The 17,450-nt window shown below is 41.9% G+C and overlaps 1 protein-coding gene across 1 annotated transcript in view; it reads left to right on the forward strand.

The window, feature by feature from the left end:
* The first annotated feature begins 2,192 nt into the window (after positions 1-2,192).
* Positions 2,193-17,450, forward strand: part of BCAS3 (BCAS3 microtubule associated cell migration factor) — a 368,528-nt gene continuing 353,270 nt past the window's right edge. The window contains exons 1-5 of the mRNA XM_086475025.1: positions 2,193-2,218; positions 3,741-3,828; positions 6,651-6,705; positions 8,669-8,744; positions 10,589-10,695. Of these exons, the coding sequence (XP_086331151.1) occupies positions 3,758-3,828; positions 6,651-6,705; positions 8,669-8,744; positions 10,589-10,695 (309 nt within the window). The 5' untranslated portion in view covers positions 2,193-2,218; positions 3,741-3,757. The remainder of the gene's footprint in view (positions 2,219-3,740; positions 3,829-6,650; positions 6,706-8,668; positions 8,745-10,588; positions 10,696-17,450) is intronic.

Genomic DNA, 17,450 nt, shown 5'->3' on the forward strand with positions numbered 1-17,450 from the left:
CACTTTGTACTGGAAGTTCTAACTGTAGCAAGGCATCACCTGCCTTTTTTTTTTCCAACGGGGAAGTAAAAGGCCAGTATTATTCCATCGGCTGGGACGGTTATTTATAGAATCTAATTTTCTGCTGGAACAATAAACCATGGGTGGCAATCGGGCCCGCTCTCTGGATGTGTTACCATGGTTACAGAAATCCTAAGGGGAATCGTAGGCTTTCTGAAAATGTGTAACTCTCTTTCATCCATCCTGTGAATGCAGCACTGTCTTACAAGATGAGAGTAACGGTCCGTCCAAATTGGATCCTTCAAGGATTTATTGCTGTGTGGATGGGACGTAAGTTACAGTTAACGCTGAAGTTTTGCTCCAAGTGACGTTGGAATTGCACACATCTGTGGGCGGAGCGTACAGGGGCCAACAGGAGCTCCACCTACTTACCTGGCACCAACCTTGGCCCCAAACAGAGACAGTAATTGTCTGTTCTCCATTTAACCTCGTGCCACTCAGCTTTTTGAAGATGACTGGTCACAATAAAGACACGCGTGTAACGCCTCAGTCAGATGAGCGTCTGTATTGCTGGTTATAAGGTAAATACACAAAAGAAAAAAAGACCAGAGCAAATTTCCCAGGTTTTTTTTTTGCTCTCTGTAGAAGCCAAATTTAAATTTTCATCCAGTCCTGCTGCATTCCTAAATGCGTGCCTGGTTCTCCCCTGTTTCCTTAAAGCAGTTCCAGACTTGGCCTTCTCCAGCTGGAGGGGCAGGCATTGGCTTTTTTGGCTTTTAATAAACTAGACAAAACCTACAATTTTTCTGCAAAAGCTGCTGAATGATGGTAAGCACTAAACCCTGAAAGCTCCTCTGCAGCAGCCATAAACCTACTGGGCGATACAAAGCGGCAGCAGTTTGCCCCTGGGTAGCTTTGCCCACTTACGTGTCATTTGACTTCTCAGAAATTAATTCTCAAAGCCGAGACAGGGAAGCATGGAAACTTACAGCTAACGTGTGAACACGCGCTCCCGTGGGTAAAATTGAGTCTGACTTACATCGACTTTTATTTTTTCCCCTTTTGAAATAAAGCTCCGATACGTGCGAAACCGCGCTGTTGCGTCAGCAACAGGGCGCCGAAAGCCCGCGGGACTTGGGGCGCCCTGTTGCACTTCCCAACGGTAACGGCCCTGCCGGTTGTTTCTCCAGAGGACAATTCTCCGGTGGGGCAGCTGACGGCCGAGAGGCCGTTGTCTGGCATTTTCTTCAGGACCAAGACCAGCCGCGGTCCTTTACGAAGAAGCGCGCTGCGTTACACCATCCAGCAACTCATGTTTTTGACCGTGACGATGACCTGCGGTTACAGAAGTCGGGGCAGAGCCCCAGAACAGGTCGCCCGGTGCTGACTTTTCAGGTGCCCGCTGCCTAGAACCACGAACCAGAGGCCCGGGCTCCCCGACGGGCTCCCGGCCGGCTAGGGAGGTCGTGACTCGGCCGCAGCCGAGCGCGCCACCCGCAGCCGCCCCTCTGCTGGGGGCGGCACTGCCAAACCCCCCAAACCCCCCAAACCCTGAGGAGAACCCGTCCCTGCCCCCGGCAGCCGGTGCCTCTCGGCGCTCCCGGCGGGGAGCAGCTCCTCGGGCCGCCCCCGAGGCCCTTCGACCTGCGCGGCTCATCTTTGCCCGCCAGCACCGAGCTGAGCCGCAGCAAGGCCGAGGCCCGGGCCCGGGCCCGTCCCGCTCACCGCCCCCCGGGGCAAACGCGCCGCGACCGCCGCGGCCCCCGGAGCCCGCCGCAGCGCCACCCCCACCTTGCGTCATCGCGCACGGCCGCGCGGAAAGTAAACACCTCGCGTGGGGCGGGGGCCTTCCCCGCCGATTGGTGGCGCGGCGCGTGACGCACGGGCCCCCGCGGCTCCGCCTCCGCCCACGTGCGCGGGACTGGCGACGGCGGTTCTCGCGAGATCTCGATGTAAACAAAGCTGCGGGGCGGGGGGGGGGGGGGTAAGCGCCGGCTGCTTTTCGCCGTCTCAACCGAGCTTAAGGGCGCAGCCGCCCTCCGTGTCCCCTGCGCCCCGCCCACTGCTGGAGAGCAGGGTGGGGATTGGCCGGTATCGGGGAGCAACCCGCCTTCGGAGCCGGGTGATTGGCCAGCAGCGCGCGGTGCGCTGGGTGTCATTCCCCGTGGGGGTCCCAAACACTGTCAGTGAGGAGCCGGGCTGAGGGGAAAGGCGGCAGGTGAGGGGGACGGGGCGGCCGCCGGTGGGGACGGGACCTGCGGCCGTAGGCCGGGGCCCGGGCGTGCTGGGCGAGGGCTGTGGGGCGGGCCTGGGCTCTGGGGGAGCGCTGTGGCCGGCTCTGAGGGCGTGCGTGGGGATGTGAGGCCGGGCAGGGGCCGGGGCGCTGAGGGGGGGCGGGGGGCAGCGGGCAGGGCAGGTGCGGGCCGTCGGGCGGGAACCTGAGGGTCACCGGCTGTCGGCCCGGGAGGGCGCGGGGCGTGCGGAGAGGGGCGTCCGGCGGGTCTCGGCGCCTCCCCGGGGTGGCCGCGGCCTGATTCAGGGGGCGGCAGTCGGGGGAGAGGCCGGTCCGGTTGGAGCGTTTTGTTCTGGGGTTGCTCAACAGCGGGTGGCTGAGGGTGCCCGGGGACTTTCCGGCCGCCGCCTCCTCTCTGGGGCCGGTGCTCCCGCCTGGGGGAGGGCTGCCGCCCGGGGAACCGCGGTGTTGCAACTCCTCAGGTGCTTGGAGTTGTAGGGCAGGTGACAGCGCTCACGGCTCGGGGGCTGGCGCAGGTGTCCCGCTGGTTTAAGGCGTAATACGGAGGAATATTTTATCCTTTGCCTGCCATTTTTTTTTCTTTTAAGGTTGCTTGGCACGTGTGTCAAACTTCAGTTGTGTTACTGAAGGTTTTGTTATTAATTTCTATGGGGCTAAGTAAGTGCTTATCCCTGTCTTGCTCAATGAGGTGGCCTTTAAAAGGACTGCCCAAACATGGAATGATGCTGATAACTGATACCACCTGGGGGATTTGGCTTTTTCTCTCACTTTATATACTGATTTTTGGTTTGGGGTGGGGGACAGCAATGGAGTGGCTCAATGGCGGCCTGAGGAGGTAGCTGGGGGCTGGCATGTTCTTCAAGTGTTTTTTGCCTTTAGGAATGTTACACTGAGTTTTCACACAGAGGAACAGAAGTGTGAAGAACAACTCGCAGGCGGCACAAAAAGCTGACATGAGAAAGTAGACTGTGTTCGATCACGCTCTTTGTGTTAGCTTCAGTGTAACCCGTTACAGATTTTGGAGAGTACAACACACTGCAACTGTGATTGTACAGCATTTTTATATAATTATTTTCTGAGACAACAGCTCAGTAGTAAATAATGATATATTTGTATCCTATAACAGTAGTAAATAATGATATATTTATATCCTATAACAGTGATGATAACTGTCTGCCTGTACCACTATATTTAATGTCCAGTTTGAAGAAAATTTTCCACTTTTATCATGCAGGTCTGTGTTCTTTTTGCTCTCACATACGTTTTAGGAGCTGTAGTGATTGAGATACTGGAAAAAAAAAAAAAGTTGTTTGTTTGGGTTGTTGTGGTTTTTTTTTCATGTGCTGTGAAGGGGCATAATGCCTTACAGTATAGGTGAAGTTTTGTTCTTCAAGAGGTTTTTGTCATCCTGAAGAATATGTCAAAAACTAGTCTAATAAATAATCCTGACGCAAATTATTATTAAAAAGAAATGTGTTTATAACAGGTACCTGCAAAGACGCAATGGCGACAGAATCTCCGCGCCGCCCTAGTCGGTGTACTGGAGGAGTGGTGGTTCGCCCACAAGCCGTCACGTAAGCACGTTCTAGAAGAATAGCCCTTATTTGAAATGCGATTTAGCTTCTTGTAGAAGAGCCTTAGCCTGATTTTGCTTTCGAAGCCAGCTGTGAGGGCCTGTGCTGACAGTACGGTTTTGTTGCGTTGAGTATTTCCCAATAAAATAAATTAAACAGATGTTGCGTTCCTGTCTCCTAGACTGTGCAGGTCAGGCTCTCTCCCTCAATGGGATGCTTTTTCCGTATACACCAACACCTTCAAAGCTGTACGTTTTACAGATGACCTCTTGCAACGTTTTGTTGTTTGTTTACACAGTTTTGTTTACTGTACAAGCACTGCGCTACCTGTAGATCAATGACTGCAAACTTCTTCCTTAGGCTAGGAGGAACATGTGTAGCATGTTCTTGCTGTTCTTTTTAATAGTACCTTGTCACAGGGGTGGATATGTTAAAACATACAAACCTGTCATTAAAGGCCTTCAGTAAGTAGAATTGAGAATTCTATTTATTTAATTTTTTTTTTGCTTAAGAGAACAAAACCAAGAACAAAGGAAGAAGCTACCTCTCTCCTGTCAGAGCACATAAGAGACCGTTGTTTTGCTTGGGCACCTTTATTTTCATTGTGCTCACATGAAAATACTTTCATGGCAAAAGAGCTTAGTAAGACAGTCTAGAAGATTTATGGTTGTGTCTTTGTCCGATAAAGGATTTTTGTAGCAGTTTGTTTTTTTTTCTTGGGGATGTTTATACGGCTGAGTTGCTGCAGAATGGCACTGTATTGAAATGTTCGCTTGTACACTCAGTTTCAGCAGCTGTTAGTTTGCCACTGGAGATAGCTGTGTATTTTGACATCAAGATTCAGTTTGTTTTTACCAGGGAGCACAAGCAACCTATCACTGTTACACAAAAAGTTGTGTTAGAGGTTTGTCATAAGCCATGTGACAGAATAAGTTTGTTTTTTTTTACATTGCAGAATTTCACAACAAATGCATTTCTGTTTGTAATGACCTTTTCTTCAAATTAAGCTTTGAATAAATAATAATAGAAAAACACTGTAAGAATAAGTTTATCTGTTCTTTTGTTTTATTAAATATGGTGGCTTGTTCTTGAAGTGTACCTTTTCGTTTCAAAAACTGCAGTATTTTTGGTGAGAGTTTGTGTATGATGAGCAGCCTGCAGCAGCATTCTGCTGCTTATGTTAAACCCCTAGATTCTTACTAACAGAAGATTTTTTTTTTTTTTTTTTTTTTTGGTGGGTTTTGTTGTTTTGGTTGGTTTTAAGCACTTTAAAGATTTCTTCTTGGAAGTTTTTCAACCTCAGGAGAGATTTAGAGTAATAAGCTGAATAAAACATTTCTCAAACATCAACTTTGTTTCCAGATGTACTGGGAGGGGAGGGAAGTACTCATTGCATGAGCTGAAAAACAAAGACAGTGTGACTCTTGCTGGTAGGCATTCACATGAGAACTTCAAACACTGATTTAATGCTATACCTGTAGACAAGCATTACTGCAAGGTAATAAAGGGCTCTGAAGGTACATTGAGACAGTTTTGGTGACCTACATAAATCGAAGAAGAATCAGCTCATTTATAAGGCCTCAGCTTAAAGCAGTAAGGCAAACTTTATTTGATACAGTAATCCTTGGATTGCTGAACAAAATCTAGTTTTGTCATGAGTTGGAATAAGCTTTCTAAAATTTAAAACTTTGTATTTTACATTTAGCTTTGTTTTCAGAGAGGATTAAACCAGTTAAGCAGATCCAGGTGTTGCAGCATTTGAGTTGAAGTATCTTCTGTATTGCTGTGTATGGGGCAGAGTACTTAATTCTTAAATACTAAGCACTCTAGTTTCTATTAAAAGAATCTTACATAGCACAGTTTCAGAAAGCGCAAAGGAAACATTCGTAGCTTTGGACATCAAGAGTCCGGATTTCCTAGTTTACAATTTTTCTTTGTTACTATTAGAAGTCTTGAGTTAGCCCACGAAAAATTACTACCAATATAGAAATTAATTTGGGGGCTGCCAAAGAGGGGGCTTACTTAAAGAGTTAATTCTTATAAATAGTCCCAGAGTTGAAGCTTGTTGCCAGCATGTTTTGATATTACTCATTCCAGAAAGCACAAACTTCTTGTGTAGTTTCAACACTGCCTGTCTCATATAGTCAACCCACAGTATGCGTTGCTCAGCGGTTACACAAGAGACTTGCTGCTCGTGCAGGGATAAGCTAATAAAAGCATTAGCTTAAATCTACCAGAACAAGTGTATCTTGCAGTATATATATTCTAAATCGTTGCTGCTAATGAACTTCCGAGAAGGAATAAGCTTCCCGAGCTATGAAATCTTACCTGAAAGTATCTCTCCTTACTGTTGTTAGTGGGGTTTTGTACCACCTCCTTCCCCCAAGCGCTGCTGCTTACTTCTTCATCGTACATAAGGTGCACGAGGTCTTCAAGTTTACTTGCCCCCCAAGGAGAGCTCCAGCCCTTAGCTTAAGTCTTCATCAAGTAGAAAAATACTGAAGAATACTTTCCCAATGCCTGTTCTACTTCAGTCAGGCACTGCGATGTGGAGAGCATGGTTTCTTCCTTGACTGTTACGTTTTATTCTTTCCCCCCAGCAGTTATTTCATAAGCAGGTATCACTTAGCTTTTTACAGACTTTTAGGCCGCTATTTATATTGTCAGTGTTTGGCCGTATATGGCATAACTGCATTGCACACTTAGCGTTTCCCTTTGTGCTAAAGCTCACACATGTTTTCTCTGGTGATACGTCTGTCTTAATATGTTGACAACTGTTTCTGAACTTTAGTAGCCGTTAAAATTCTCTTTCTGTTTTCAAGGGAACAGTCGTATATGGAAAGCGTCGTTACGTTTCTGCAGGATGTTGTGCCACAGGTATGTGTAGATCTTTAAAACTTTATTTTTGGTGTACAAAGCAGTTGAAGTGTGTGTCAGAGACCAAAATGTCATTGAAAAAACGAAGCCATTGTTTTGTTTTATAAATGTGACTCTTGAGGCCAGGTTTTTGAAAGCATAGACTGTGTGCTGTCTGAAGCCTGGGCCTACAAATTTCCTCCAGTAGGTAATAACTTAGATGAAAATCTTGGCTACGCAGAAGTTGAAGAATTACAATACAAATAGCAGGAAGAAGATTGCAGCCTTTTCCTGTGACAATTCTGCCAGCAGAATAGTTGGGGAGGGGAGAGAGACTGGGCGTAGTACTTGCTCTGCCTCTTACAGATGCGGTTTTTCTGGATTGTATTTGGAAATCTACGTGTGAACCCTGGCTGGGTTGGTGTTAGGGCAGCGTGGTGGGCGCCCTTTGTCACCTTAGCTTTTCTCATCGGCTTAAAAGGCCCAAGTTTTGTTCACCTCCTTTACTCCCTCTTTTTTTAATCTTGTTTCCTTAACTTGCCTCAGAGTGTCCTGGCTGCCGCGGGACTGTGGAGCTCTGCCGAACCTGCTGTTCTCCAGTGTCCCAAGTGTTGCAAAAGACGAGTCCTGACTTTCCAATTTTTTTAAATTTTTTTTTTTTTTTCCATTTCTGGGATCTTCCTCTCTGGAGAATAACTATAATGCTTATGTCTGCTCTTGGTCATCGTTCTTGCAGGTAGCAGCAGCACCAAACTGGAACGGTCACTTCTGGATTGCTCATGGGCTTCTCGGTAGCAGAGGGAAACTAATTTTGTTTGTTACTCTTTGGGAAAGCTGAAGTTTTCAGTGGAGGAGCTTTGCAGCTAATTGTCTGTAGCCTCAGGAAACTGTCTTGGTTTTTATTTGAAGGATTATCTTTGTTAGTTAGTCATGAATTTCCTCAATAATATCAAAAAAAGTACCCCTCACTAATATCAATTAGTGAAATGCATTTTGGACTCATGGTCAAAATTAAAAATAGTCAGGCTTTCATTTAAAAGATTGCTGCGTTCCACACACACCCCCATTTTTTCTCCTCTGTAGTTAAAGGATACAGTCTGTGTTTTATTTTACAGATCAGTTTGCCTTGGAAGCATGGAATGTGATTTGTTTTGAAAAGTAATATCCACACTTATTTTTTTTAAATTCGTATTTTTAGTTCATGTTATTGCTTTTCTGTATAAAGTGATTATGCAAGCTCTTTTCATATTTAATCTAAAATACTTTTATTTTGTTATAATTCATTTGGAAGTGGTGGTGTTTCTACTGTAGCTCATGTTCTTACTACCACAGTTCCTCCTGAGAACTGTAAAACTTGCCATTTGGAAACACAGCAAGTCTCCTTCACAGTTTCTCTTTGTATCTCATCTTTTTATGGGAACCTGTAGAACAGAGAACTGAAACATGAATCTGTTCTACTGGAATTACAGTTATTCTCTTTTAAATGGCCTTATAAAAGATGTCATGAATACAACTACAATGTGTCAGTAAAATAAACCATGTACTAAAGGTCTCTGTCTTTCCTCAGTCTTGCTGACAAATCACTTTTAAGTGAATTAAAGAGAATTTTAGAAGTAAAAATGCATCGCATGAGAACTTGTAACATCGCTTTTGGAAGTAGTGTACAACTGCTGAAGTTAGATTGTAGAAAGCACTGTATTTTGGCTTGACTAAGTTGCTGTAAGTCACATGGTGTTTCTAACCTGCTCCAGAAGGCTTACTGTTATGTCATTTCTACGTTAGTAAGTGATGTTACGCTCGTTGAGTTATATTTAGTGTGGTATATGTTGGTCATGGAACCATTCATTTTTGAAACAACCTCCCAGGGATGCTGGGGACAATAAGATCTGTGTATCTCTGATTTTTGTTTTTGACTTGCATTCCCTCCTATGGTCTATAGAGGGTATTAAACTTTCTTGTTTCAACCCTTTTGCTTTTTGTCCAGGCCTACAGTGGTACCCCACCAGCAGAAGAAAAGGAGAAGATCATTTGGGTCAGATTTGAAAATGCAGATTTAAATGGTATGGCTTCATTTTCTCTCACTTATTCTTGTTATTTTTGGTCCGTGTACAATGATTTGTCAGCTTTATCCAGAAGCACTGCTGACTCACTTTTGCTCAGTATCTACCAAACAGAACAGATAAGCCTTGTGACTAACTCTTGCTTAGGAACAGGGGCAAATAATAATAAAAAAATATCTTTCTTTTCCTTAAGGTAGTTGAAAACAAAGCATAGAACTGAATTTATTTCATCTACTGTTTGATCTCCAAGCCAGGTTATCTGACTGTGAATCCATTCCAGGTCCCAGATATATTTTCAGTGGCGTGATAGAATTCGGAGTAACCTAGAAAGGAGGAGCAGTCAGGTAAAATGAGCGGGAGATTCCATGGTGCCTTTCAAGGAAATACTAGAGCAAAACCACAAAATGGTCTTAAAATGTAACTTCCAGTTACATTTCCAGTATCACTTCCAGTGTAACTTAATAAATCATCATCAGAGACTACTGACGTAGTGCCGAAAACACATCTCCACCTTTTTAAGAGAAATGGTGATTGTTAAAAGCTTTTGCTAAGAGTATCAAGTAGATCCCGCTGGAGATCTGCGCTGTTTTACCTCACTATCCTGGTCACCTTTTTTGAGTAAGGAAGATTAGGGACTGAATGAGAGATGGTTAAATGCTGCTCACAGGTAGTTGCTTCTTGAGTTAATTGAACATCGTGGAGTTGCTTGTGGTGTGTGGTATGTGTGCTTGTCACAGCTGGGGAACGCTGGGTTTAAGTCTTCCAGCAAATTGCTCTTTCTTGTCTGCTGTCTTATTTTCCTGTTCAGAACTCTATGGTAAAGACTCATTCTGGCCTCAGATGAAGTAATAGCACCCATAGCCAGAGCTGTGATGGGGAATTTTCAGCCTTTTCAAGAGGTTAATAGGGAAGATTATATGTTTTCCAGCTGTTAAAGTGGCACAGAGGCTGGCAGTTCATAAATTCATGGTTATTAGAACTAGAAGAGACCTACCAACCTTTACATGGCGTTACGTCCAGCTTTAGGCTCGTTAAGGTTTGTTTGCTTGTGGGTTTGTTTTCTTCGTATGTTTATTTTTTAAAAAAAATCTCAGGCATTCCCTCTTTAGGTTCTTTTCTGCGTATAACAAAAACTTGTCAGAATCCTTCATACTCTTATTTAAATTTACTTTTATGCAGCCTAATCTGATTGGGCCTGAGTACATCCTCTTTCGCCATCCTAAATATTTCCTCTCCTTCTTCAATGGTTACATGCTTGCAGTGAGCTTTTGTTTATTCTGTTGTGGTTGAAAATGTAGTTTTAGAGGGCCTTACTCAAGAAAAGCTAAATATTTTTGATTGTTGTGTCCTGTAGTGCTTTTCTCCCTAGCGATTTTCTTCTTTTGGTAAGGCAGATGTAAAGGTTAACTGCATCGCATCTAGAAGGGGTTTTGACCAGTCTGTGCATTTGTAATTTCTGTATTTGTTAATGTTTATTTTGTTGGTCCTTTACAATTTTTTCTCTGTTTGAAAAGTTTGCCATGTTTTATTAATCATTGGAGAAAGAATTACGGAAGTTTTTGGGGTACTTTGTGACAACCCTCGCTGTAATCCAGAAAACTTTTCTCCATAATTTTAAATTTTAATGCTGTCTAACCTCTTTGTGAAACTTCACCAAATCTATTATATTTGCCTGAAAGAATATATTTCGGTATTGTTCCAGCATAAAAATGTAAACCACTTTGCTTGCTTTTACTTATGATAACAGAAACATGCATTGAGAAAACGTTGTCTAGTATAACAGACACCAGCCGTAGTTGATCCTAACCTGTTAGTAATGGCTTTGATATTTAAACCCAATTTAGATACATCAAGGAATATGGAGTTCCACGAAATACACAGCACTGGGAATGAACCGCCGTTGCTGCTTATGATTGGGTACAGTGATGGAATGCAAGTCTGGAGCATACCTGTAAGTGCAGCATTTGCTTCTGTGCCGGGGCTTTTTGTTTGTAACGTTGTGTTAGGGCTTTAATATTTTACTTTTAATCTTTCCTGTTGAAGTAGCAAGAGCCGACGTTTACCATCAATGTCATATGGTTTGTATGCAAGACACTTATCTTAAGATTAATACTGAGCATAGATCAAACACTTGAATTCATGTCCCTTCAGATTTGAGGGCTTTTTGCAAATCATTTCTGTTAAGCAAATTTTTAGAGTGGAATTGGGAGTAGTGTTTGACATTATGGGATAGTTTGTATCCCAGGGAGGACAGAAGCGTTTTTAACCTACAGAAGGGAATAAGGGCGGAAAAATACGAAAAGAATTTGTTTGTCCCAGGAATGCAAGTATGACAGTGTTAGTAGTATTTTACAATCACATGTTTGTCATGTACGTGATTTGCAATTTTAATTTTATTAAAGTCTGTGCATGCATATGGGTTTGATTTCATGCTGTCATACACACACCCTGCAGTTGTGCTTCAGAGTGGTTTATGAGCACATGGTCTTAATTTGGGGAATTTCCCCCAAATTTCTTGAAACTATAGAATAAAGTTTAATACAGTAGGTCATAAAATTCTTAACTTAAAAAAAAAAATTACTAATAACACATTGTCCTTCAAAGTAATGTAGAGAGAATGGAGTTCTTTACCTTTGTAAAATACTTTGTTTTTTTTTAGAAATATGTATGGGTTTTTTACTACTTTATGCTTAGCTACGTAGGACGTGTTTATATACTGGTAGCTTAAACAGTATAATAGAAAATAGTATTAACTTGTACACCAAAAGTTCAGTTAAACTGAGTTTTGCTGGAGTGTGGGCGACCTGGCTTTCCCCCTCTTGATTGCATATGGTTAGCTGGAGTTGAGGAAGGAAAAAAAACAACTGCCGAATTTTTGCGTTTGAAGGAGGGTTTAGCAGAAATGAAGTAAGACCTGGTATACTTTCCTAAATTTCAGTATGTAGTAACTTTTTACTAAAATATAGCAACTTTAAACAAAACTTAGGAACATTTTAACTAAAATACAGGAAAATTTATCTGCTTGTATGTCCTGAGAAGCTATGTCTAATTCTAATCTTCGTGGCTTTATTTTTAATGGAGTAAAATGTGTCTTTGGATTGTGTGGTTTGTTTGGGTTTCTGTTTAAATATCTGCCTTGCACTGGAATGACTTTGAATTCGAAGAGTGGGTTTATGGTATATAATTAGTTTTGTACACTATTTTGAAAACTGATCAGTTTTATGTTAGTGTACATATCAGATTATTAAAATGGTTCAGAAAGGCTTTGCTTTGGTCTTCGAAGTGTATTATAGAAAACAAACATTAGGTGTCACTAAGGTACTGAGCGAAGAGAGGAAATTCAACTGCAGCAGTACCAGGAGTTACAGCACGAGTTCATCCGTTAGTTAAGATCCTGTGAGTAGTCACACGGACTTAAGCTAAAGAAATTTTATAAAACAGCTTACTTTATCCTGCTGAAATGTTCACATCAAAATGAACGTGTGTTTTCTGAAAAATGTATGGAAGTACGTGGTGTAGGGACTTGCCCTGGACACTCTATGATAAGAAGAGCTTTGTGTCTAGCAGAAATTTTTGGGTTTGTGGTTGTTTGTTTTCCTCTGTGTGTGTGTGTACGTAACAAGCCCTTGCTTTGTGGGTAGGTGAGAGTTCTGTGCATCCCTCGTGAGTGACTGTGTCCAAATGAAAGGGTGTCTCTGTCAGAGCTATCTGTATCAGTGCCCTCGAGAAATTGGTTGTGAGATGGGATCTTATGTGTATAAGGAAAACAAGAATAAAATAGAATGAGACAGTCAGTCTCAGTTCTTTGAACAGATTCCCTCGGTGTAACCTGTTCTGCATTAACTCTCTGTGTTCTCTCCGTGGTACGCTGCAGTAAAACATGAAATAATTTGATGGAGATTACTGACAAATGATCAGTTAAACTATTTTGTTTATCCTGGCTTATGTGGAATAAGTGTGCTTACTGGTACTGTCAGTCAGGTAGTACAAGATAGTTTATCCATGTTTCCTACTGGGAAAGAGGGGTTTTCTTTGGGTTTATGGGTGAGTTTTTGTTTTGGTGGTGTTGTGGTTTTTTTAATCCCGTTCCCGCTTGTGTCTGAATAAGGCAGAAATTAGGCCATGAAATGCATGATGTTATCTTCTTTTTCAGCTGGACTCTACAGCCAGGTTGTCTTTTTCCCCCAGTGTATTTCACATAGTCATAATTCCTAGATTTTGATAATATTTAATATTTTAGCAAAAATGAAATTGCGAGAGAGTTTCTCTTTAGTGTCTTTCATTTTTTAATGGGTGGGGAAAAGTCCAGTGAAATGGAAAAAATTCCAAACGTGGAAATATTTTACCATCCATCTTAATGTCAGCAGTAGAGATAGTGCATCACTTTGTCAGCCCTTCACTTGTATATTCTGTGGAATTCTGAGACCATATCCAGAAAGGGACAGCTTTGACCTGTACAGTTTGTATGTGTTAGTATAACTTCAGTTTTGGAATGTTTCCTTTCTTAGTAACAAGGTCTTAGAGAGCTTACCAGATTGGTAGTCTTTAACATCAATTTTTAAGTATCTTTTCAGAGCAGGATTTCTATACCAAACAGATTTGTAGGTAACATAATCTATCTCTTTTTTTCCATGTTGTTGTTTCTCCATCTCATTTTTTTCCTTACTTAGTCTGAGTAAAATAAAATCTGTCAGTTGTGTGACTGACTTAATATTTAGAGTTTGACAACACTTTTTTTGTGTCCTTTGGTATTATACAAACCTTTCTTCTTGGTCTTGCTGAGTATTTAGCTTGTAATTAAGCAACGCTATTCCAGTTAAGAAAAAAACAACTGATCTTGATAGTTTAAAAACCTTTCAATCTGAAAAAGCAACAATTTGACATTTATGTGAAAATCTGCTCAGTAAGGCTATTATCTGTAGCATTGTGCTTTTTATTCGTACAATTGAACCTCTATTCAGCACTTAATAAAGTAATGTGTTGCAGGCAGTCCAGTTTGTGTCTGAGTGATTATGAAGTGTTTATGACAGCTTCTAAGCTGACACTCTCCGTAATGGTGTTACATTGACTTCTAAACACCTTTGCAGTCTGCCTCCAGGAGTGTGTGTGTCTCTGCAGTCTGAGTGGTTTCACATTAACATCTCCTTGGAGTAAGATCTTTGACTACAGAAGTGTTACTTGCAAATGGAAGATACCATTAGGGCTGCTTCAAAGGACTGAAATAATGTTTGGACTGCTGGGTGCTGAAGTAACGGCTGGGGTTTTGAAGTGCAGCGTCTAAATCTGTATTGCATAAGAAGCGGAAGGTGTCCATCCAAATGACTTTGCTTTGATCTTTGTTTTGAAATGGGGGTGGGAAGGTTAAAAGTGTTCTTAAAATATGTCTCGCTAAGTGGGGAGAAATCTGGGAATATACAAAAGTATGACTGGAGGTTCCTATTTGATAATTGTGCAGCGTAGTTTTGTGTTTTATTTGGAATTTGTTTTTCCCTTGCTCTCAGTTTCATGTTTCAAATACAATTGGAACTGGTTTCTGCCTGATGTGATTTCCAAGTATCTGTTCTAGATGTTCCTGTTCAGGGAAATGCATTTTGGCTGATTTTGTGGCAGATAATTTTTTTTTCATTTTATGCTGGAAGTTTCAGAAGTAGGAAAAATCGTCTTAATTTGATGGTTCGTGTTACAATTAAAAAAGAACGATTGAGCTTGAGTTGAATAGAGTAGGAACTACCAAAAGGAACTTGTAATAACAACTGCAGATGTATATTTAGTGAAAAATACTTAAAGGCTGTGTGGTATAATGACACTACCACAGACTGATGGGATTCGTCAGCCCGTCTGGTAGGTGACTTCCGTGCGGAGGCCTCTGGAATGCAGAGGACTTGTTGGACAAGGATGGCATCACACGCTGCCATTTCTCCACTGCCAGACCTTAAATTGCTTTAAATGCTGCTGTCAATAATACTGTCGTTTTTAAGTTGTTAAAACTGCAGTTGTACCACAGATGGTGTGTGTATGTGGATGCATAAATGGATGTATAGACATTCCAGGTCCATTTGGTTTTCTCAACTGTTCATCAAAAGCCCTGTCTGATGGCGTTTTGATGTGGTGGTCTTTGTAATTCATTCTCCTTTGTAATTCTCTCCCCTTTTGTTGCTGGGAAAAGGACTATTTACTCAACACATAGTAAGCTGCAATCCGTCCGCTGTCCAGACCTCCTCCTGGTAGAGGGTACCACTGTTAAGGCTTGTGTTAGCGACTTGGAAACCTGTAGTAATGACGTGGTAACCCTGAAAAACATCTATGCAAATAATTTTCTGAGACTTTGCTTTTTTTTACACTGAACGTGCTAGCAGTGTGTAAGAAATCTTCTGGTTTTACACTCATTGAGTGACTGCAGAACCATTGGACTGTCTTTTATTATTCATATCATACCTTACACCGGCTGGGGAAAAAAGCATGTACAACAACCTTTGAAAAGGCTGTGGTGAGAGGTATCAGAAGAGTCCAAATGGCATTTCATGTCACTCTCCTTGGGTGGGCTCAAAGCTAAAATGAAGACTCATGAAAGGTGTTAGTACCCGTATTCTACCTGCATCATTCTTGTCTTTGTGGAGTAATGATTAAAACCAATGCAGAACTGTCGCTCGAATTAGAATTTTATAAGGACCCTGCAGTCTGATCGTGCTAAAACTCCTCCAAATGTATAACAAATAAAGTGAGGATGTTGAGGAAACTAACAAAAAATATTTCTAAACTTTGGTTTTTAAATTCAATTTGAAGAGTGAGTGCCATTTCATACTTAATTCAGTCACTAGAGTAGATGCCTGTGACGTTCTTTGAGCATCTAAATTCTTATAATATCTAGATGATTGCAGAGATTTGTTTTTGAATGAAAAAGCAGACTGAATTTCTAAACTGAAGTGATAAAATTTGTCCTTTTGCCTACGGCCCTTCCTTCCTGTCTCAGTAGTGGGATGACTGGTAGTAGTCCTTAACCCAGTATGATTATATCGAACAGTATTTTGTGGTGGTATCTGTCAATTGCTGCTTGTCATATTACAACATCATATCATGATGGCTATATCATATTTAAAACATGTATCAGAATATTTAAAAAAAAAAGTCCTGATATCTTCCCTGTGTTCTATGACAGTTTTTTAACATACGAGCAGGTTTTTTTTATATAGCTGCACAGTAGTTTAAGCATTGAGTTGAACTCAATTTTGTTTCAATTTGGTGTATGTTTGACTTGCCCCCCCCCCCCCCCCCCCCCGTGAAAACCATTTTCTATGGTTGGAAACTATTAGTTATCCTTAGTGTGAACAAAACTTCCTTTGTTCTGTGTTTTTATGGGTGCAAACTGGTATGCTCCAAACAATAAAGCTTTGTCATCAAAAATTAACCAGTGCTCCAGATTTCTGGTCTGTCGTGTTGTAAGCAGTAGCTCGAGACATCTAAGTGGACGAGAGAGTTGTTCTTCCTCTTTCAGTCTGTCATTATTGGAAGAGAGTGATGAAGACTTCATTGGGGGCCGGGTTTTGACTTGGTGTGTTCTTTGCTTGCAGCCTTCCATGTAGGTCTGGGGCTTGTGGTTTGATACCGGGAGCTGGCAAAGCTGAAATGTTCTGTCGGACCAGCTTGGAGCCGTCATTTTGGATTCACTCTTTCATAGAACGAGTACCTGAAGCTGCTTTTATAGCTCAATATTCAATTCTTGAAACCTGTTTGGAAATATTCTTGGCTTTTGGAATGGGAAAGAAAAACTTTTAAGAGCTTTGAAAGCTGCCACAGGGACTTGCTACTTAGCTGGATCAAATCCAAAATGGCAGCCACAGCCTAGTTTCTTCACAGGTGCTTTTTGAAGAATTTAGAGCTCCATTTTCAGTTCATGAAGTCTATTTATATTTTGTCTATGCTTATGAGACTGGGCAGCTCAAGGGACTGGTAATGGGATGTGGAGCCTTTTCCTTCTATTTGCCAGCCCACATCTCACCCAAACTGGCAGTGACAAAGTTGTTAGCCGTTCAGCGATGGGGCCGCGCTTCTGTTAAATGCAGCTCCTTGTCCCACTCTAGTGCCTAGTAGAATAAGTGTCCCATTCACAGGAAAGGTTGGTTGCCTGTGTTGGCTGTCTCAGGAGTGAGATAAGGCCTGAACTGGCAGGAGGATCAGGCTGTGTGATCTCTCTACCCTGCAGATAGTGCTTTCCGTCAAAATTGGTACGTGTGGCCTCAGCAATGGTAATAAAGTTTTATGTTTTATATGGATAAATGAAGGGCATTAGCATTAACCACAGTTAATTCAGAATTTTATAAGACTGCAAATAGCAGAAGCTTCTACTGGTGGCAGTGTTTAAAAAAGTTAATTAAAAGTCAAAGAAAATCTTGAACTCTAAAGCCCTAATGCATTTTTCAATGCCTAGCAAACCAGAGGAACAACCAAGCTCTTACTAATTCATGGCATGTTACAAAGTCCAAGGCCGTCTATGATTTCCTGTTTCTATACAACAGTTAAGGACACACAACTTTAAAAAAAAAAAAAAAATCCTTTAAGAAAGCTGTTATTTTATGGAGCTATGGTAGGTTAAGTATTAGTGTTTTAATTTGATCCATGTTCTAGTGTCATGTCCAGATTTTCTGTAAACTTTTTTGTGCCTTTACTGAATTTGGCTTTTTCTTTACAAATGACATTCTAGTGGTTGGG

The sequence above is a fragment of the Leptosomus discolor genome, chromosome 18 (assembly GCF_034619465.1).
Source record: "Leptosomus discolor isolate bLepDis1 chromosome 18, bLepDis1.hap2, whole genome shotgun sequence".
NCBI classification, from domain to species: domain Eukaryota; kingdom Metazoa; phylum Chordata; class Aves; order Leptosomiformes; family Leptosomidae; genus Leptosomus; species Leptosomus discolor.